Genomic DNA, 22,893 nt, shown 5'->3' on the forward strand with positions numbered 1-22,893 from the left:
ATCAAAACATCTTCATTCAAAATAATAGTAAGCTCTTATCTCAAATAATACCACTAGTACTTAAATAGTACTAGCACTTAACACTAAATACTTAATGCTAGTACTTAAATAGCAGTAATAGTAGTACTTAAATAATACTAATAGTACTATTCTAAATGCTTTCTGTATTCATGTAACATATAGCATATATAATTCATATTAAATGTAACATATATAATATGTATTGTATATATTAACTCATTTAACCTTCTCAAAGACCCTATGAAATGGGCATCATCATTGTTTTCCTTTTGCATTTGAGGACACAGACACACAGAGGTTTGAATCTTGTCAATCATTTCCAGATAGAGTGTCCCTCCACCAGTACACTGTCCCGCCTCTACAAAAATGAAAGGCTCAAAATTCTTAAAAACATTGCTGCACTTTCTGTAGGTTTTGTGTTGTATGATGCTGGCTTGAGTTTTCTCCTTTATTTTTTAAAATGGCATTTCACCAGGGTATATCTAGATATCGGTCCCTTTTAATGCATAGTCTGGTACTTGATTCTTTCTTTTGATCTAAAGACCAACGTCTTCCATCTGTTCAGAAAAAAAGAAAAACTATTAACTTTTAATTACTGCTTCTGAACTCTCTCTTCTGTCTCTCCTCTGGGAGTGTTATTTTAAATAGATATGACTCCTAAAGTTGTCCTCTGTGCCGTCTTTTCTCCCACAGTTTTTATCTCTTTGTCTTTCCCCTCCGAGTATCCAGTGCCTTTCTCTCATTGGACTCTGCTTTATCAGTTTCCTTCTGTATCTGTTCTCTAGTCCAGATCTGCAACCCCAGGCAAACTGTCCTGATCAGTTTGTTTCCCCCTCATAGCTGTTGGCCTAATCTCACAGATGCAAAATTCTGTTAAGTCTTACAGAGATCACCATTTGGATATGATCTCATTTTTTCCCTCCTTTCCTTGCACCAAATCTCTTTCACAGAGAAGCTTTCCCTCCGCTTGCTTTCTTATCAGAGACAGCTGCATCACACACTCCAGGAACCCAGCCATGGTCCTCTCTTTAGCTTGAATCTGCATCCTGCCTGGGGACAGTTGTCCTTTGGTGCTGTCTCTAGGACTTCTGAATTCTGCTGAGATTTGGGAAAGGCATGGAGTTCTGATGGGAGGTCGAGGCAGCCTGGGCAGTGACTGAGCTAAAATGAAATCTTTGTTGCTGTAGGGAGGGTTGTCAGTGGTGAAGGTGAGGGGGCAGTGGCAGAACTAGAGGTATAGACATCACCAGGATGCCGATTTGCACCATTCGGTTCAGCACGTGGTGGAAGGCATCCTCTGAAACCGGAAACCACCCTTGTCGCTGGCTGTGGACTGTGTGTCTGCCCGTCCTGTGAATGGAACTGCTCATGCGTCACGGAACTTTGGCTTACTTCTGTTCAGAGCTCTGCTGGATATACATGGTTGTTTCTCTTGAATTGCAATTTGGTCACAGTTTGCCCTCTTTTGTCCTCTTACCCTGATAAGCGGCAGATGGGCAGAGACGGCAGGACACGGAAAGGGGAGGTTCTTGGTGTTACAGCTAACAAATCCTGTGATACCTACTCATATAATCATGAGTTCCTATCATCAACCCATTGACTTTATGCATCACCAAGGAAAAGAAGAGGCACTGACTCCCCTCTCTTCTCTTTGCCTACCTAGGGCTTCACTTTTTGTTTTTCTTGAGATGAAGTCTCACTCTGTCGAGTAGCTGGGACTACAGGCGCATGCCACCACACTTGGCTCAGTTTTTGCATTTTTAGTAAAGTTGGGGTTTCACCATGTTAGCCAGGATGCTCCCAATCTACTGACCTCATGATCCACCTGCCTCGACCTCCCAAAGTGCTGGGATTACAGGTGTGAGCCACCGCGCCCGGCCCGGGGCTTCACTTTTAACCAGCCCTTCTTCCCTTCATGCTGCCTTTGTTCATATTAAACTTTGGAGGCTTCAGAGAATGCAGATCATTCTAGACCTTGACCCTGGGTCCGGCGGAAGACTGACCTGTCACTGGTCCAAACATAGTGGTTCATGAAGGGTTGTCCTTGGACCTAAGAGCGTTATCAGCATCATCTGGGAACTTGTTAGGAATGGAAATTGTCAGGCCTCTCCTCTGACCTACTAAATCTGGGATTCTGGAGCCGGGACCCAGTGATCTGTGCCATCCAGGAGAGTGTGGTGCACACGTAACTTTGAGAACCACAGCTCAAACGAAAGCTGAAACTGTCATTGTGCTTTTTCCACCTCAGCCTCATGAGCAGCTTTCCCGAAAAGTGTCCCAAAGGATGGCTTTGAAACACATAAAGGCTCCGTAGACAGTTCAGTGATCACTGCCTTGTGAGAAGTCCCTAGACTTGGTTTTTATGTAGCTTTTCATTAAACTCAACATTTTCAAACGGATTTGACCAAAGAATTCTTTATTCCTTTCAAAAGTTCTTGGTGCTGCCTCATTATGCCCCAGCATCTTTTATTTTTCCCCCGACTCGAAACCTCAGTACTTCTAAGCTTCAGCTTCTATGAACCTGGGTGTCACCAAGTGGAATTCTCCAGACCTAACATTTCTACTGTGCCTTGGTCACTGTCCTAGAGAAGGGTCACAGGTGATTTGTTCAGGCCACAGTGGTGAGGTGGTCAGTGTGAGAGTGTAGAAAGATGGTGGACTTTGAAGGCAGCTAGACCTGGTTGGAAACCAGAATCTACCACCACTTAGCTCCATGAACTTGGGAAAGTGACCATTTTTCATGAGGTTCTTGAGAGGAGTAAATGAAGCTAGGTGTGCACACTGGATTGAGCATGAGATTTGGAGTCAGAAGACTTGGATGCAAGGGCCTCTATTTTTCCATCAAGAAAATAGGAGAATAATAATAATAAACAACTTACCGCACAGCACTGACTACAATTTTAAGTAACGTGTATATGTGAAAGATCTTTGTAAACTACAAAATGCTATATACAATGTTAGCTATTATTATGTCAAAAGAAAAAACGCTATGTTTGCAGAGGCTCTGTTTCTCTGCCTGGTGCATAGTTGGTGATCCAGAAACTTCAGTTCCTTTCTAATGAGCATCATCCCGAGCCCCAGAGCAAGGCATAGCCCTGAGGGACCTTATTCCACCTGACAGATAAGAGTGATTTGTAAGTGACACAGGCGTAGTTTTATGTTCCATCTTCCTCAGTATCGATTTACTTATCAAAGATGTTATTTATAAGAAGCACAAACATCAGTCCAAATTCTACAGGATGTATCACAGGTTCTGAATTAATGCGGGCCAAATTTATGAGGGTTCTGAGTCGTTTCTTCCTTTTCTTACTCTTCTGTTAGTGGGTGGGGTGGGGAGGAAGTGATGGAGTTACAAAAGGGTCCCAACTCTCCCCAGGGCTGGTAACAAACCCTTCCACACACCTTTGACCTCCCCCTTCTTCTTCCCCTGATGAAGACGTATTTCTCCAGATAGTGGAGTTCAGTTTCTGGAGTTGTCACATGGCCTAGGAGATGGGCAGAAGCCGTAGTTCAGTTCTAATAATTCTGTTCTTTTCTTTCTTTTTTCTGAGTTGGAGCCTCACTCTGTTGCCCAGGCTGGAGTACAGTGGCGCAATCTCAGCTCACTGCAACCTCCGCCTCCTGGTTTCAAGCGGTTCTCCTGCCTCAGCCTCCTAGGTAGCTGGGATTACAGATGTGTGCCACCACACCTGGCTAATTTTTGTATTTTTTTTTTAGTAGAGACCGGGTTTCACCATGTTGGTCAGGCTGGTCTCGAATGCCTGACCCCGTGATCCACCCGCCTCAGCCTCCCAAAGTGCTGCAGTTATAGACATGAACCACTGCACCTGGCCTAATAATTCTATTCTATAAAAGTAAGGGTTGTGGTGACAGTATTTTACAGCAAGAATGCTCCTCCTGGAAAGCTGTGTGCCCTGAAGAAGGAGGTAACTTATTCCAGAAGGGAGGGTGTGAGGGAAACAGTGACAAAATTCTCCTGTTCCTGATGCGCGAAGACACCACTTCTCAGAGTGTGGTTCCCAAAACAGTGGCATTCGCATCGCCAGGGGACTTTGATAGGACTCTTGAGCCCTATCCTGGGTCTTCTGAATCAGAAACTCTGGGAGTGGGACCCGGCACCTGTTTTAAGCCCTCCTGGCTATGTGGATGCATACTTAGGTTTGAGGTCTCAGGTGAGAGGGAGGGAAGTGGAGCTAGACTCCACTTTTCCGAGGAAGAGAGCTGAAGCCCTGAATATAAATAGTGGGTAGAGCTGAGTGCCTAAGAGGTACTCATTGAAGCCACCTGAATAAACTGAGCTTAGGCTGCTCCTCCATTTACGCTAAGGCAGTCGTTATCATTTCTAGTGGCACATTAGAATCACTAGAGAGTGTTTTAAAAATATACCTGCCTAAGCCTGGACCCCAGCCAATTGAATCAGAATCTCTGGAGTTGAGTCTGAGGGTCTGCATTTAAAAAAAATTTTTACTTTAAGTTTCAGGATACATGTGCAGAACATGCAGGTTTGTTACGTAGGTATACATGTGCCATGGTGGTTTGCTGCACCTGTCAACCCATCGTCTGGGTTTTAAGCCCCATGTGCATTAGCTATTTGTCTTAATGCTCTCCTTCTCCTCGTTCCCCTACCCCCGATTCCAGCACGTACCCAGGGTTGCAATCTGTTGATCCAGAGAGTGGCTTGTTAGGAAAATCGTGATTTGCATTGTCTTTGTATTTTCATAATTTTTTCCATTAGGCATTTATTTTTATTTTTTATTTTTTTTATTTTTTTTGAGGCGGTGTCTCGCTCTGTCGCCGGGACTGGAGTGCAGTGGCCGGATCTCAGCTCACTGCAAGCTCCGCCTCCCGGGTTTGCGCCATTCTCCCGCCTCAGCCTCCCGAGTAGCTGGGACTACAGGCGCCCGCCACCTCGCCCGGCTAGTTTTGTATTTTAGTAGAGACGGGGTTTCATTGTGTTAGCCAGGATGGTCTTGATCTCCTGACCTCGTGATCCGCCCGTCTCGGCCTCCCAAAGTGCTGGGATTACAGGCTTGAGCCACCGCGCCCGGCCCATTAGGCATTTATTTTACCTATTTATATGAAACAAATTACATATTCATACGGAAAAAAAACACTTGGAAAATATAGAAAAGCTGAAAAGACAGAATAAATAGCACTCATGTTCCTACTATGCAAAGACATTTGTCTTTGATATGTTGGTGTGCTTTTTTTCTATCTGTGTGTGTGTGTGTGTGTGCGTGCGTGTGCATGCATGCACCGGTTTGAATTTTTACAGCACTGTGATTCTATTTAGTGAACCGTTTCTGTCCATTTTTAAACTTCACATTATATCTGAAGTAGTTCTGTGCGTTGTTATAGCTATACATACGATTTTTAATACACTCTTGTGGTAACATGAAAGAAATGGTTTTTCTCCATTTTCACATGTGCATACTTGAGGAGGGCATTCAGGGAGGCCTTTCTTTACAATGCCTGTATTTCAAGCATACTGCAAAATCCTATTTTGAATGTCAGAAGTAGAACATTAACTTACTTCTCTTTGAATTTCTATCCACAATCCTAACCTGCCCTCCGTCTTTTCCTCCCCTCAAACCCACAGGTAGATACAGATATCTGCATTAGGCGGGCAGGGGATAATGTCTGCTGCAGAAAGTCAAGGAAGCGAAGCACATATATATTTTCTCAGTATTTTGTAACCACCATTCTATTTGTCAGCCTCAGCTGCTGTCGGACTTCTCTGAAGTCACAAGCTGTAGTCCCACAGGTTGTGGTGTGATTCATCAACATTAGGAAGGAAAAACAAATGAATAATGGATGAAAGAGACAGAGGGAAGGTGAGATAAAGGAAGGAGCATTGGGACAAATAGACTAAGGTTCTGGTGTACCTTGCACTCAGCCAGAAATGCCAAAATCAAGCCATGTGTCTCCTTTGCTCTCCTATACGTTCAATGTAATGTAATGTTCCCAGGACTTTGTTCTTTGTTGTGTAGTTTTATATACATATATGTATATATATACTTATATATATTATATTATATGTTATAGATCAGATGTGAATTCTGTTGTAGGGATGTGTATCCCTGTCTTCCCCTGAGTATATATATGTGTGTATATATACTAATATATATACACATATATTATATATAATTATATATATGTATATGTATATGTATATGTATATATATTCAGTAATATATATAATTTTCATATATGATATATATTTTATATATATGTGTATATATATTCTTGACTGCCTCCACCTTCTGACTTAGCTGCTGGTATGCATGCCGTCACTGTTGAGTGAGGTGCAACTGCGCTTGTCTTCCATGTTGGTGTTGTGGATGCGCCAGGTAATTCTGCCCCATCTTCTTGCAGGGCATTATGGGAAGGATGCTTACCGAAGTGGAGGACCTGATCTCCATAACTTCATCTCATCTGGATTTGTCACATTAGGAAGAGGACACACCAAGGGTACAGTGGAAACCATTTTTTACTAAAATACAGAGGTGGCCTAGGGAACCCCCATCTGAAATGAGAAGATGGTGTGGAGGCCAGAGGCTTGTCTGGGACAGGAATAAGCGGGGTGGTTCCATGGCAGCTTGTCCTGGTGACATGCGTGGCTTCTGACAGGAGTTACCAGGAGGTCACAGGTGTGACTTTAGAGGGCGATAGACTTCCAAGAGACACCCATCCCACTCCACCCATGGCGGAGAGCAGGACGCAGATGCCGGCGGCTCCCTGTGGGAGGGGACCACGGGAGTGTGGTAGAAAACACTGCCGGTGGATGTAGCAGCATTTGCAATGTGTGTGTTCGCCTCTTGGCTATTATTCCTTTTCCTTTTGAAAGCTGCATTTTATAAACCGATGTCAACGTTCTGTACTGTGGTATCTAAGCCGGTGTGCATGTGGAGAGTTTCAGCATCCTCAGTGTGTCTCCGTAAACACTCTGGGATGTGGACACCAAGGTAGAAGGTTATGCAAACCTTCAAGCCTCAAGATGAAAGCTAACCTAGAGTTTCTGCTGAGCTGCTTTACGACCTAGCTGACAGCTTGCAGAGCATCTGTGCGGGGGGCACGGACTCCTCCTCAATTCTGTCTTTTGTTTAAACAAGGTCCTACGAGTGTTGTGAGCATTCTGTCACATCAAGAGTCACTGGATCCCTAACTCCTTTGATTACCGTCCCAATACCTGTGTGCTGTTATAGATCAAATGTGAATTCTGTTGTAGGGATAGTGTATCCCTGTCTTCCCCTGAGATATGTGTCTTGTGTGAGTAAACAAGGAACTGTGCAATATTTTCTTACGTTCCATGCACCTACTTTTACAATTCCTTATGTGATGTTTGTTCATCCTATAGAGAAAAAAAAATCTGTATCTGTGTATGTATTTTCTGTTGTGTCTATTTGTGTCTAAATAAAGTTTATTGAGGATACAGGTGGCATTTGTGGCTACTAAGAGTTGCAGAATCAAACTGGGACCAGCTATCTCCAGAGTGGGAAATGCACTTCACAGTTACTCACTAAAAGATACATTCTGGGCCATAGTCTATCAACTCAAACCTGGGATTGCTTGTCCCCACATCATCCACTTTGTGATTATTACCTAGCACTGTGAAACAATTTACTCTCAAACTTAGCATTTTAAAACAGTAATAAACATCTCTTATCTCACATGGTTCCTGTGGGTTGGGAACCTGAGTGCTTTGGGCTTGGAGTCTCATGAGGTTGCCATCACTACGTCAGGCAGGGCTGCCTCCTCTGAAGGCTTGACTAGGGCTGGAGGATCTGCCTCCAAGATGCTTCACTCACATCGTGCTGGATGTTGGCAAGAAGCTTCAGTTCCTCCCTGTGACGTTCTCTCCCTGGGTAGCTGAGTGTCTTCACTGCATGGTGCCTGGATTTCCTCAGGGTGGGTAATCAGAGAAAGAGAAAGAAGACACTGCGTCTTTGATGACCAATACTATTGGTTGCACGCCGTTATTTTTGCAATATCCTGTTCTGAGTGGGTGTGAACTACAGTGAGGCATGAATGTCAGGAGCCGAGGACTGTTGGGGGCCAATGTGGAGGCCAGCTGCCACAAGCCTACAAACCTCGGAGCAGAGGTGGAAATACGGATTTCCAAACAGAACACAGCAGCTCTTATGGAGGTTTCTCCACTGCTGTGGTTACGGACCCTTTCCCCTACCCCTTACCCTTATAGGGGGTCCAACCCAAAACACCCAACACTTCAGCCAACAGAACTCTTTATACATATAATAAATATGATGGCTTTCGGTTCATGCATTCTTTCAACAAATATTTAATGAGGCCTGCTATGTGCTAAGCAATATTTAGAAGATACGGAGTTTACGGAGTTCCTTACAGAACTCACATTCCACTGGGGGAAACAGACAAAATAAATTATTGACAATAAGTACAAGGAGAAAAATTAAAGCAGGCAGCAGGGAGTGCAGTGGCAGGAAGCTGCTCTTGCCAGGGAAGGCCTCTCCAATAAGGTGGGAATTGGGGAAGTAGAAAGGAGGCCAGTATGAGTACAGCAGGATAAAAGAGGACGAGAGTGGAAAGAGAGAGGATCCAAGCCATAGGGCAGCCAGATCATGCATTTATCCATTTGTGGACTTAAGGCTGCTTCCAAATGAACTGGACTCCATCATAGCCACATAAAGGTGATTCCCAGTCCCTATCTGTCCTTTCAGTCACTGCTGCTCGGGACATCCAGGAGACTCTCCCCTGCCCATGCCTGTGTCTGATGCTCCTTATCTCCCATCTTAACTTGTTCTGTGTGGCACCACCTTCCCCTCCTGTGCGTGCATTGTTTGTTCTCCCCATTCACTATTTGTGCCGTATTTTTTCTCCCCATTCCCTTCTCTACCAAGGCTTCTGACACCTTCTCTTTCCAGGAATGTACCTTATGTGTATTTCCCTATTTAGAGAACAGCTGAAGTTTCAAGAACAAAGAATCTGGGTTTGAGGGTGGTGGTGGGGGTAGGGGGTGCAGGCAGACTTCGAAAATGGAGATTCCCTTTTTTAGAGGGAGAAGGAGAGAGAGAGGGAGACAGGGTCTCACTCTGTTGCCCAGGCTGAAGTACAGTGGCACAATCATAGCTCACTATAACCTCAAACTCCTGGGCTCTAGTGATCCTTCCATTTCAGCGTCTTGAGTAGGACTACAGGTGCATGTTCCCATGCCCAGCTAATTTACTTTTTAAAAATTTTTTGTAGAAACAGGGTGTCACTATGTTGCCCAGGCTGGTCTCAAACTCCTGGCCTTAAGTGATCCTCCCACCTTCCCCTCCCAAAGTGCTGAGTTTATGGGACTGAGTCACTACACCTGGTCTGAACTTCCCTTCTAATGTCAGGGACTCTTTAGTCCTCTGGACAGCTTGGATCTCTGGTAAAGGGCAGAGAACCATCCTCTCTTCCTTCAGAGCAACTAAGTTCAACTCCAAGTGCTAGCTGTAAGCAACTGGCCCCATGTAAATATCCCATGGAAGGGAACAATTCAGAAACATGTAATGTGGGGTCATTTTCATTTGTATGTGTTTAATTCTCTTTGTTTTCTTTCTCTATCCTTTGTTTTAACTTCAGTAGATCCTCTTCCTTTATGCCTTTCTCCACCTTCATCCAACATTTTCCTTAGGCCTCCTGGTGGCATCTGGCCATTGCATTGCCCCATTCTGACTCTCAGGACTAAATGGGTAGCCAACACCTGCCTTGCCATTGCCCTACTAACCTGGATCACTTAATTTAATGTGTATTTCTAATCAGACTCTGATTATCCAAGAGCCAAGCATGGATGGTCCTTGTTCTAAGTGAGCGGGGGAGTCTTCATTGGAATCTTAGTTGATATCAGTTCTGTCAGCCTTTTTTTTTTTTTTCTTTTTCTTTTTTTTTGAGACGGAGTCTCACTCTGTCACCTAGGGTGGCGTGCAGTGCAGTGGCACAATTTTGACTCACTGCAACCTTCGCCTCCTGGGTCCAAGCAATTCTCCTGCCTCAGCCTCCCAAGTAGCTGGGACTACAGGCATGCGCCACCATGCCTGGCTAATTTTCGTATTTTTAGTAGAGACAGGGCTTCATCATGTTGGCCAAGCCAGTCTCGAACTCCTGACCTCAGGTGATCTGCCCATCTCAGCCTCCCAAAGTGCTAGGATTACAGGCATGAGCCACTGCGCCCAGTCCTGTCAGCCCTTTTTTATAGGCTCTAGAGGCAGCTTGGAGACAGAAGCACCCTCTAGCATCAGTGGGGGCTCCTCCACTTCAAGGGCTTGGGGGTAAGAATGCATATGGATCTGTCTGCTTTGTAACAAGATCCATAGTGCATGGGTAATTAAATACTCTCAAAGGAAGCCTACAATAAATGGGTATTCTTTTGTTAGTGGGACTGAGAATGTGAGACCTTATATAAAACATAGAATTCTGCCTGTGGGGGTTCCATATCCCTCAAAGGCCTCTACTGTCTCTCACCTGTGGGCAGAGCCTTCATTTTTGTCTAGAAGGTTCTACAGTGATTGACCAACCCCCCAGGTTGCATAGCACCACCTTAGGCTCCCCAGGGACTAGAATTAGTTCTGACACCCTTTTTCAGGACTTGCTAACTGAATGGCATGCTCATTCTTTTTCTTATAATTCTTACTTTTCCTCTGACTGTCTCCTTCTAAGTACCTACTTCTGCATGTCTCCCTTTCCTTAGTTCCTTTCTTTGACCTCCTGTTCATTCATCGCTTATGATAAATAGAATCTAGGGCTAAGATGCTGATCTGAGCGACCGTGAATGTAGGCCAGATTCCCCTGAAATCTTTTCTTCGTTCATTAGACAAGATCAACCGGCCCCCAACACTGGAACCCAGAACAGTCTTTAGCAAGGCAAAGAGTCCTCCCAGGCTGCCACCATGAAAGCTTGGTGATGAAGACTTCTATTTGTTGAGCATTTACTATGTACCAGGTCTTTACATACATACATACATACTGTGTGCCCGTATCTTCACCTTTACAACCACCCTGTGGGAGAGCTCGTTACCTTCACTTCATAGGCAAAAAGTGAAACTCAGAGCAGTTGAGCAGCTTGCCTAAGTCAACATCAAGCAGTCAGTCGTGTTTTGTTCCAAATCCAGGCCTGATTCTGAAGATCTGCTGCTGCTCACTGTGCTATCCTGCCTCTCCAAGCTGGGGAGCAGCTGAGGTGGTGGATGGGCTGTGCTTCCATGGGAACCACACGTAATGCTCAATAGAAGATGACTCTTCTTGTTAGAGGCACACATTTTGCAAGACAGGAAGTCGTAAAAAAGATGAGCCAGGAGTTACAGCATGGACACTGGATTGGCAGGGACTGCTCTTCCGGACAGGAAGCTTTGACTTTGCAATTTGGTTAAAAACTCAGTCAGGCTGGCTGATTTTTGAGCCTGGTTGAAAAAGCCAGGGAATTCTTTCCAGAATCCCCACATGTCAATATTGTCCATTCCAGTGGTTTCCACTGGGATATCCCTGGCCACGCCAGGTCTGAGTAAGGGGTCCTTACAGTGGTGGTAGCGGCAGTGGCAGATGTGCTCACTGCAGCTGCAGAGTGAATGTGACATGTAGGTCCCCATGGAGGTGACGATGCGAGTTACTGCCTGCCCTCCTCCTCTGGTATTTCTCACCACTCACCAGGCCCTTTCTGCCATGCAGGGAGCCAGGTGGAGGACGGTGGGAGTTAGAGAGAGAGAGAGAAAGACCAAGGGAGAGAGAAAGAGACATTTTGAAGCCTTTGAAAAGGAAGGAGCTACAGTGATCACTCTGTTGTAGGAGCGATTGCGCATTTTTCCATTAATTCCTCCACTAAATCACATTTCCTGAGCACTGGCTGAATGCTAGACGCTGTCCTGGGCACTGAGGATACAGCAGACAAACTTACATGTCAGTCAGAGAAGACAGAAATAAATCAACACGCAAGTAAATATATGAAGTAGGTCCAATGGAGTTAGGAGCTTTGGAGCAATTAAGGCAGGGAATGGAGGTGCAGGCAAGTGGATCTATGTGATCATTTCTCAGTGAAATGGAAAGCAAACCATCAGCTGTAAGTGAGGGGTTAGGGTGACCGACCATCCCAGGTTGCCCAGGACTGTCTAGTTTTAGCACTGAAAATCCTGTGTCCTAGGAAAAGTTTCTGGCAAATGAGGACAGTTGGTCACCCTAATGGTGTGGGAGAAAGCCCAGCCAGTTTGGCTTCAAATCATTTTTCACAATGACCTACAGAACCCAGAGACATAGCATAAGGGTCCTTCTGCCCAGAGCTCGAACTGGCACAGCTCCAAGGCCCTAGGAAATATTGGAACTGCTCTGAGGTCACCTGGGAGATGGAGACAAGGCCAGAATGCAAGGAGCTGTTGGCCTGAAAGCACCTTTCCAGACCCCACAGAACAACCCTGAACAGATCCTGTCATCCCATCCAGATAATGCTCTTGGGGACTGGGTTGGGTATGGCCATCCTGCTGCCCAGAAAGGTACTCCATGGGGTCTGAGGCGGAAAGTTCAGGGACTAAATGCTAAAAAAGGGTTGAGTGCGTAGGAGCAGGTGATGAGGTCAAGGCTGGAAAAGTGACCATCCTGAGGCCAATTTAGGAGTCTCACCAACAAGGGGAATCACAGAGGTACCCCCTTGGCTGTGCAAGCGCACCGATCTGAGGAGGAGGAGGAGCTGTGGGGCTGGAGGAATTCTAGAGGCTAGGCTGATGGCACTTGCTGTATCTGACTCTGAGAAGTGCATGAAGCCAGGCCTGGCTTATAAAATTCAGAAAACGCAGAGATGTTAGTCAATGATGAATGGGGTAAATAGTCTAATGGGGGTAAGAAAGCAGGACAAGGGGAAGCAAGGGTAAGAACCTTGGTCCCTGGAACTGGTGGAGGATGTGAGAGTAGAAGATTTTTGAGGAGTGTGACTTTGGGAAGTAACGATGGCCAGGGACTAACCATTAACGTGGGAGGCTGAACAAAGCAGAGAAGTTAATCGAAGCTGAGGTCAGGGACCTCCTCCAGCTGCGTCAGGTTTTACGTGGACTGTGGACATCCTACCCAGCACTGCTTTATGGGGCTGAGCTCGCTTTATCTCCTCAGCCTTTTCCGCAGCCCCACGACTGATCTGATCCAGGGGCCATGCTCACCACTCACACCAGCCCATTTGTCTGGGTGCTGTCTGTGGCCTCACATGATACAAGATTTGAAATTAGGTCTTTTCTCCTAGGGAGAAAGGATGCATGTGTATGTGTGGGCCTCCGTAAAATCACAGGCTGCCACCCCCACACCAGGATTTGGCCAAGAACCCCAGACCAACAGTGGATTGTGGTAAGGAGGCGTCTGAGGCATTTGACTAATAGAACCCTGCCTTGATATTTTCACGATCCGGAGAGCCAGGGGAGTGAGTGGGTTTGAGTATACCAAGGTGTTTGAACGCTGGACTCTAGATAAAGCACAGCGCTCAGAAGGCGTCCAGTCTCCATGGCAACAGTGAGCTTTTTCAACGCTGAGAGGGAAGTACAGGCTTGCCTGGGAATGGCCTCTGTGAAGCCAGTACCACCTGGGAGCCGTCTTTCTTGTGTGGCTCTGTAGGTGAGGCGTGGATGGGGAGGAGTGGGAGCAGAGCAGAGCGGAACTCTCGGGTTCTGGTCTGAGGACACCAAAGATCTCAGCTGACTATTGGTCGTTCGGATCTGCACCTGTGGGACAGCACCCCTGTTTACTTCATGTCCGTTCACTCCTGATTAACGGCTGGATACGGAGAACCTGTCATTGACTTGGTGTGCTCAGCTTTATTCAGTAGTGTTTCCCATGACCCTAGATAGCACCCACAGGCTGTCCCTAAGTCTTACCCTTCGGAAAATATGGAGTGTCAGTGTGATTCCATATGTTGTTAGAATCCAGTCAACCTCACACCATAGCTACTTGGTAAAAAATGATTGCATCAGAAGTAAAGATGGGCCTGTAGGAATGGTGAGTTTTGTCCTCAACAGAACTACTGTTCAAACAAGTTTATATGGATATATATATATATATATTTTAAAGATAAAAAAAAAAACAAACCTTTGAGGGTTCTCAGTTGGGTAGTTCTGTTTGCAATTTCAGTCATTTTGCCTAAGGGCAATGATTCTGCAAAACTCCATTTCCCATATGGGTTCTGTTAACAAGAATACCCACCACCCTCCGGAAAGCTGAAAGGATGCTGTGACTCCTTGGTATGGCCCAGGACTCCGTCTCTAGCTGGATTCACAGCAATTAAGCCAGTCAGGTTGACATGAGGAGCAGTATAGAGCACTAAGCACTCAAGCATGGAAAAAGTTCCTGAGCCACCCACAGAGTCCACCTCTAAGGTAGCACCACCACATTTGCCCTCAGGGGACTCACTTGAAGCCATAGGCCTGGCCCCAAGGAAGTCAGTCTACAGGCTGACCCAGGGAATGGGCATCGTTCTTCTTTAGCTCACCTCATTCTAAGAGAGTGCTTGGTTTGAAGTGGCACATGGATTGGTATCTCCATGGGGCATCTAAGCTGTCACCCAACTCACACTACCTTGGCAAATGGTGTCACAGAGAAAAATTCCCATCCACCAGGCATATGTTGAGTCCTGGACCATTCATATCCCTGTTTAATGCTTGTTTGTGGGCCTGCTACCATTGGCCCATGCAGGTGGCAGGGCAATCCACTGGGACAGTCTTCTGGGCTGGTGTAAGGAGAGGAGAGATAGTACCGGGCAAAGGAGGAGTGCCAGATAAACTGCAAGGCTGCTTGCTTGAGGAAGTTTCAGCTCTTACCTATAGGGTACATGGATGCTTTCCTAAAGAGGGGAGTAACTCAGGTATAGCTGGATCTCCCATGGCCCCCGGTTGGGAGCAAGAGAGACTTTTGGACATTGGGGATCATGAATGTGTCCCGTATTCCTCAGCGTTCACCAGCTTGTCTTTCTTTCTGTTAGGCAGAAGGGGAGGCTCACGGAAAGTCTGTTATAACCCTAATCTTGGTGCTTTCTTTACCGTCTCTTTGGGAGAGGAGAGAGGACGGAGTTGTTTTCCCAGAGGCTGGCTTGCTCAGCCAGAGGTCTAGCAGCTCTGGGCTGCTGCTCTTCTTGTTTTCTAATCTGTCCCTGGTGCCAGATCTGAGCTTTCTCTTGCCATGACCCTTGGGCTAGTACAGTCTCTCTTCCTGGCATTGGTCTTGGCACTGACTGGTCATCCAAGTTGGGAATCTCCCCTTCCTGGGTGCCAGCCCTTGGCATTTGCTTCCCTCATTCTCTACTGCTCACTGCCAAGAGTCTCCCAGACCCTGAAAGCTAAGCTGTGGGGCTAAGTCAAGCCCCAGGAAGGAGATAGGAATGGCTTCTCTATGCCAGCTGGGGTCTGTGGCCAGGAGAAAACAGCCTGTCAATCCACAGTGGCCAGGATTTCATGGGGGCCTAGAAGTATGGCAGAAGACTGGTGTTCTCAGGGCATCACCGTTTGGAACATAACTATATTATTCTGTGACTCTGCTTCTGTGCAGATTATAAACAAGGCAGAATAAATAAATTTCAGCCCCTCCTGCCTAGAATCATGCCCTCAGCCTCAGTCTTACTCCACTCCAAATAGTAATGTAAACATTCTTCATTCGATGGTTGTTGGAAGAAGAAAACTGTGAAGAGAGTCATGGAGTCAGACATGCTGGACTCCTGGCTCCAACCTTGCTAGCTGTGTGACTTTGGCCTCTTTGACATTCATCTATATAATAGGGTAACAGTACTACCTACTTATCAGGGCTATTGTGGAGACTGTAGGAGAAACACCTGCACCAGAGCTCTGAGCACTCAAGCAGTGGGCACCCTTCATGTTCTTGGAGCTTAAGAGTGCTGTAGAACCTTACCCCTCAAAGGATGATGCCAGGCCAGCCACTTGGCTTCCCCTGGGAGCCAGTGAGAAATGCAGACTCCCGGGCCGCACCCCAAACCTACTGAATCAGAATCACCATTTTATTATCACAAAAACTCCAGGTAATTCATACATGCATTAAAATTTGAGAAGCACTGATAGAAAATATTTTCTAAAATTTCAGTGACGTCCCCTCAATGGCCTTTAAGATCACTTCTAAGATTCATGTGCCACACAGTCTCATTCCATATCCTGCATGTTGGAAGGCAGGTTGTCCTATAGCTGAGGAGGAAAATAATTTGAAGAGCTCTGAGGGGGGATGCAGAGACCCCTTAAGATTCCAGTGACCTGTTCTAGATAGGGAACCAAAATCAGCCACAGAGACATGTATATTTGCCCATTCCAGTGAAATTCAAGGATCAGTTGAGCAAAGATGAGTAAGACAGATTCTGCCTATGAGAAGCCAGGCAGTAAAACTCCTGCTGAGTAAATGGGAAGTGCCATGAAGTAGATCCCAAGAACAGTGGAAGATATTATAAGAGAAAAATGTTGCCTCTGAATGGACGGGTGCTCAATGGCCTCCTATGGGAGGAGGCCTTGCAGGAAAAGAAAAAAGTGACAGGTCAAGAATAGGGCAGGACAGGTATTTCAGGTGAGGGAGCCTCCTAAACAAAGACATGATCATGGAAATGCAGGTGTGTGGGGCCATAAGTCACCTGTAGAGGGTAGAGCAGGAAAGTGATGGGGCCATAAGTCAACTGTAGAGGGTTGGCAGGAAGATGATGGGGCCGTAAGTCACCTGTAAAGGGTAATAAGAAAGTGATGGGGCTATAGGACACCTGTAGGCAGGTAGTGGAAAATTGAAGGCACCGTAGGAGACCTGTAGGGGGCAGTAGGAAACAGAGCTAGAAAGGCGGGTTGGAGACAGTGTCCTGAATCCTTCCAGGCACAAAAATGTGGGCTGAGTTAAACATTACAATTAATGACCACTGTCCATGCCCTCTTCCTCCTTCTTACACTTCTGCCTTTAAGAACAGAATGAAGGAGCGAAGCAACACACAAAAAGCAGACCTCTGTGTGTGGTTGACTCCATTGACAGAGATGTACTACAAACTGATGTTCAACTCCCCTCACTTCTACTCTTCTCAGCACGAGTGTCCCCATTTGCATGAATTGTGCAGCTCAGACTGCAGAGCTGAAGGGAGTTGAGTGGGTTTATGGATTTCGTGCTCCCCAGAGACTCAACCATGACCCCAATCATGGATAGTTTCACTGTTGCAGGCCTCAGTTTCCTCATGTAAATCAGAGCCTTGAAGATTGATAAGACCCTTTATTGTCTGACATTCTGGGATAGTTTCAAGATAAGATACTTCCTAAATGTAGGCCTATTGCATCAAATAAGGTGGGGAGATTTTCCCCCAGAGGATATCTTTGAGTTTCAACACCCCATGTGTTCTCAGAGCAGTCTATTCTTCTGCCACTCTGAGTCTTAGACCACTCATATCCTTGTTTAAGGTACCAGTAATAAGACCCTCCCAATATGAATATGGGACTGAAGAGAAGTGGCTTTTTTCTAAGGTTAATAGCAGATTATTCATAGTTCATACCTGAAGGCCCTTCCACAAGGAATTCATAAATTTGCAGTTTGGGTTCAGAGGGGCCAGAGCTCATAAAGTATTCATTCCTTGAATAGGATTGATGTCAGACTCTTGTTCTCTTCATCTGCTTCCCAGTGAATCTTTTTTTTTTTCTTCTGTCCTGGGGAGTAACTCTGGGGAAATGTAATGGTTTTCTAGTTTTTCACTAAGAGCAGTTGAACGCCTGAGCCCTGAATCCATTCAACCGAAATAGATAGGGCTATGGCATAGTCATTAGCTGCTGTGCCAAAACTCGTGTTGAAATTTGACTCTCAGTGCTGCAGTGTTGGGAGGTGGAGCCTAGTAGAAGGGTATTGGCTCTTGGGGGAGGATTCCTCAGGAATAGATTATTGCTGTCCCACAGGGGTGAGTTCTTTCTCTCTCAGAACTGGATTAATATCCTGAGAGTGGGTTATTATAAAAGTGAGTTGGCTTCCTAGATGCTCTCTTGCTTCCTCTGTTGCCATGTGATCTCCATACACGCCTAGACCCCGCTTTGCTTTGTCATGAGTAGAAGCATCATGAGCCCCTCAGCAGATATAGCTGCCCAGTCCTGGACTTTGCAGCCACCAGAATCATGAGCCAAATAAACGTCATTTCTTTGTAAATTACCCAGTCTCAGGTATTCTGATACAGCAACACAAATGGACTAAGACATGAGCTATGCCCAGCTTGGGGTGTAGCAGATTAGAGAGAAGCTTATGCTTACACAGATGAAGACATGGTTCCCACAGTGAAAAACAAAGGAGAGAGCCAAAAATGTAGACAAGTGGGCAATGAGGGAATGAAACCTCAAGCCAGGATCCACAAAGAAGGCCCTACATGGCTGGGGCTGAAGAAGGCAGGTTCTTTGGCTGCATCAGGTGGGAGTTGGGGTACCAGTGGACCAAATGAGTAGAATAAGTAGTGCCCTGTTTTATGTGAATTGAGAGGTCCTGGGGAATGTTCTTGCTCTTGAGCATTTGCCCCTAAGCCCAAATTCTGCCCAAATTCTGTCATCGTAGCCTTTTCTTTAGATATGAGACATTCTTAGTCTTCAGGAGATCCCCTTTAAGAAGATATCTGGGCATTTATTGAGGTAGATCATTCTGTATGATTGCTCAGTCATGTATTGGGCCTTGGCCCTTTTCCCTCAACTTCTTCTTCCCCTGGTGTTCCCCACCTTGGTAAATGGCTCCACTAGCTACACAGTTGCTCAAGCAGCACTCTCCACACTGCACACTATCCTTGACATCTTTCTCTCTCTCACTGCCTGCGTCCAAGTCCGTTACCATTCTATTTCATTCTCTTGAACTTCCACATCATTTGCCCCCTTCTTAGCCAGGATTCTAGTCTGTGCTTCCTCTGCTTCCTATCCAGACGAGTTGCAAAGGCCTCCTCCATGGAGTTCCATTTCCACTGCCCACTCTCCACCCACATCCTGTCCTCTACTGAGCAGCCAGAGTGATCTAACTCATTCTACCTCATTTAACCAAATTTATTCCAATGTACCTTCCTAACCTAACGTATTCCAATGTAACATTTCTAAAGCTCAGCTCTATTGTTATTACCTAGGTTCTAAAACCTCTAAGGCTTTATTGGAGCCAGAATCATATATATCATACACACACACACACACACACACACACACACACACACACACCCTAACTCTTTGGAACAGTGCTTGCCCATCATAAAAATACTGAGCTCAAAACTCTGAAATCGCAAGATGCACATACTCTTCTTTCATTCCTTTATTCTGTGGTAGAAAACATGACTCAGAATGAAAGCAAACAAGGCTCTACTCATCTAGCCCTTGCTTAACACTCAGGCATCTTGCTCTGCTGCTGTCCTTCTTGCTCACTGCACTCTAGCCAAAATTGGCTTCCTTTCTGCTCTTCCCTTTGTAGGGCCTTTGCACAGGCTCTTCCTTCTATCTGGAATGTTCTTCCACTTTGGTACCTATTGGACCAATATACTCATCATTCAGGTCTCTGCCTAAATTTTCCTTTCTCTAGTAAGTCTTCCTTGGCCCTCAAATGAAAATCATATATTTCATAATATTTTCTTTATCATACTCTTCAAAATATTATTTTTAACTTGTATGCTGTCTTCCCTAATGTCTGTCTTTGCCCCTATGTGAGCAAGGACCATATCTGGGGATGTTGACCACTGTGTTGCCTATGGCTAGCACAGTGCCTGGCGCATAGTTGATGCCCAGTGGATATTCATTAAAGAATGAGTGGATGGTTGGATGGATAAATTGAAACAACTCCAACCTGGGAGTCAAGAGACCTGAGAATTTGCAGGTAAATGTAGTCTTAGAAAACTGCTTCATCTTTCTGAGTCTGCACCTCCCTACCTGTAAATTTTCAACAAGATATTTTTCATTTCTAATATTCCAGGACTCCTGCATATGTGCTGAGATACAATGCATCTGTGCTAAGACAGCCCCTCCCACCTCTGTCAAAGTTGGTGCCCCTTTAATTGAGTAATCTCTGTACCTTTTATGAACCCATTACCACTCAACCATATACATTTTTGAACACAAAATTCTGCATATTGCTTTTTTTCAGCTTAATATTCCTTGTAGATCATTTGATATCTACACCTACAGTTTTAGCTCAATTCTGCACCTCCCCCATGACTGCTTAATCATATATGCTATTATACCATCATTTATATAGCCAGTTTTAGGCCCACAACTTTTTTACTGACTTTATTTTTTAATGTTTTTATTTAGAAACAATTTCAGACATATGTAAAAGTTAGAATAATAGTGCAAATAATTCCTGTATATCCTTTGAATTTTCCAAATTTTAACATTTTAACACATTTGGTTTATCATTTTCTATCTCTTTGCCTCTCGTAGTCTCTGTCTCTCTCTTTTGTTATGTATAACGATATATACACATACACACATTATAAACATACACAGTTTTGTAACTATATGTATATATTTCTTTATAATTATTTCTCTGAAATATTTTTGAGAGTAAATTTCAGATATGGTGGCCCTTTATTTCTTTTCCTTTTTTATTTTTATTTTTTTGAGATGGAGTCTCGCTCTGTTGCCCAGACTGGAGTGCAGTGGCGCGATCTTGGCTCACTGCAAGCTCCACCTTCTGGATTCACACCGTGGCCCTTTATTTCTAAGTACATATGTATTTTTTAAACTCAAGGACATTCTTTTACACAGCCACACTATGATTATCAAAATCAGAATATATTTCTTTATAATTGTTTTTCTGAAATATTTGAGAGTAAATTTCAGATATGGTGGCCCTTTATTTCTTCTTTTTCATTCTTTTTTTTTTTTTCTTCTTTGAGACAGTCTCGCTCTGTTGCCCAGACTGGAGTGCAGTGGCGCGATCTTGGTTCACTGCAAGCTCTGCCTTCTGGATTCACACAGTGGCCCTTTATTTCTAAGTACATAAGTATTTTTTAAATTCAAGGACATTGTTTTACACAGCTCAGTATAATTATCAAAATCAGAAAAATTATCATTGATACAATACCAGTACATAATCTAAAGTGTTTATTCAAATGTACCACTAGTGTAAAAGAAAATGTTTTCCTGGTCCGGGATCACGTGTTGTTAGGTTTATTTCTAAGTAGCTGATCATTGTTGCTGTCTGTAAATGAGGTTTCTCTACCATAGGCCCTCTAACTGTTTATGCTTGAATATATGAAGGCTATTGATTTCCTTGTGTTAATTTTATATTCTGCTACCTTACTGATTTCTTTTATTGCTTATTTTTATTATTGTTATCCTAGGTATGCTATCATATCATATGCAAATACAGGCAGTTTTACTTTTTTTTTTGAGACAGAGTTTTTCTCTTGTTGCCCAGGCTGGAGTGCAGTGGCACGATCTCAGCTCACTGCAACCTCCGCCTCCTGGGTTCAAGCGATTCTCCTGCCTAAGCCTCCCAAGTAGCTGGGATTACAGGCGCCCACCACCACGCCCAGCTAATTTTTGTATTCTTAGTAGAGACAGGGTTTCTCCATGTTGGCCACGCTGATCTCGAACTCTTGATCTCAAGTGATCTGCCAGCCTCGGCCTCCCAAAGTGCTGGGATTACAGGCCTGAACCACCGTGCCCAACCAGTTTTACTTCTTTACAGTTACGCTTCTCTATTGTCTGATTGCATTGGATTAATGCCACTAGTAAAATGTTGAATAGTAGTGGAGATAAAGGGCCTTTTTGTTTTGTTTCTGATGTTAGTGGAAATCCCTCCACAGCATTCCCATTTAAGATCCTGTCTTTATGACTAAGGTAGATAGAGATGCTAGATAAATTGATTCACAAGAATTCATGCTGAGAAATTATCCCTCAGTTCCTATTTTTTTGAGTTTTCTTATTAATCAAGAATGGGTATTGAATTTTGTCAAAAGCTTTTTCAGCATCTGTAGAGATCATAGACTTTTCCCTTAGATCTGTTTGTTTGTTGTGTAATGTAAATGGATTTCCTAATATTGACCTAATCTTGCAATCTTGGAATAAATCCCATGTTGTTTTATTTTCTTAATATAGTGTTGGATACTGTTTGCTAATATTTCATTTAGCATTTTGTGTCAATATTCATGAATGATACTGGTTGATAGTTTTCTTTCTTATGCTGTCTTTATTCTGTGTAGTATCAATGTTATACTTGCTTTATTAAAATTATTAGGGTTGGTTCCAAGTCTTTGCTATTGTGAATAGTGCTGCAATAAACATACGTGTGTGCATGTGTCTTTAGGGTAGAATGATTTATAATCCTTTGAGTATATATCCAGTAATGGGATTGCTGGGTCAAATGGAATTTCTGGTTCTAGATCCTTGAGGAATCGCCACACTGTCTTCCAGAACGGTTGAACTAATTTATTCTCCCACCAACAATGTAAAAGCGTTCCTCAACAGACTAACACAGGAATAGAAAACCAAACACCACATGTTCTCACTCATAAGTGGGAGTTGAACAATGAGAACACATGCACACAGGGAAGGGAACATCACATACCAGGGCCTGTCGGGGGTTGGGGGGCAAGGGGAGGGAGAGCATTAGGACAAATACCTAATGCATGCGAGATGCATTAATCTAGATGATGGGTTGACAGGTGCAGCAAACCACCACGGCACATGTATAACTATGTAACAAACCTGCACGTTCTGTACATGTATCTCAGAACTTAAAGTAAAATTAAAAAAAAAAAAATAGGAATTCCACTCCATTTTCAATGCTCTGGAACCATATATACAACATAGTGGCTCTTTGGCTTTTGTAGGCTGGAAACAGGTCTCCTATGAAATCATCAGGGCCTAGAACTTCTGGGTAGGGTAGTTTATTAACTTAATTTTTTTTTACAAGCTGTACGTTTTTAGCTGTTTCATTTATATTTTA

At 44.4% G+C, this 22,893-nt stretch overlaps 1 protein-coding gene and 1 long non-coding RNA gene across 2 annotated transcripts in view; one reads left to right on the forward strand and one right to left on the reverse strand.

Moving 5' to 3' along the window:
* The window catches only part of LOC108519669 (protein shisa-6 homolog), a 149,806-nt gene extending 142,501 nt beyond the window's left edge, over positions 1-7,305 (forward strand). The window contains exon 3 of the mRNA XM_017858837.1: positions 6,397-7,305. Within this exon, the coding sequence (XP_017714326.1) occupies positions 6,397-6,518 (122 nt within the window). The 3' untranslated portion in view covers positions 6,519-7,305. The remainder of the gene's footprint in view (positions 1-6,396) is intronic.
* Positions 7,306-20,840: 13,535 nt separating this feature from the next.
* LOC108519668 (uncharacterized) overlaps positions 20,841-22,893 on the reverse strand; it is a 13,624-nt gene continuing 11,571 nt past the window's right edge. The window contains exon 4 of the long non-coding RNA XR_001882684.1: positions 20,841-20,931. This is a non-coding gene — a long non-coding RNA (uncharacterized LOC108519668). The remainder of the gene's footprint in view (positions 20,932-22,893) is intronic.

This window comes from Rhinopithecus bieti, unplaced genomic scaffold (assembly GCF_001698545.2).
Source record: "Rhinopithecus bieti isolate Rb0 unplaced genomic scaffold, ASM169854v2 scaffold_48345, whole genome shotgun sequence".
NCBI lineage: Eukaryota > Metazoa > Chordata > Mammalia > Primates > Cercopithecidae > Rhinopithecus > Rhinopithecus bieti.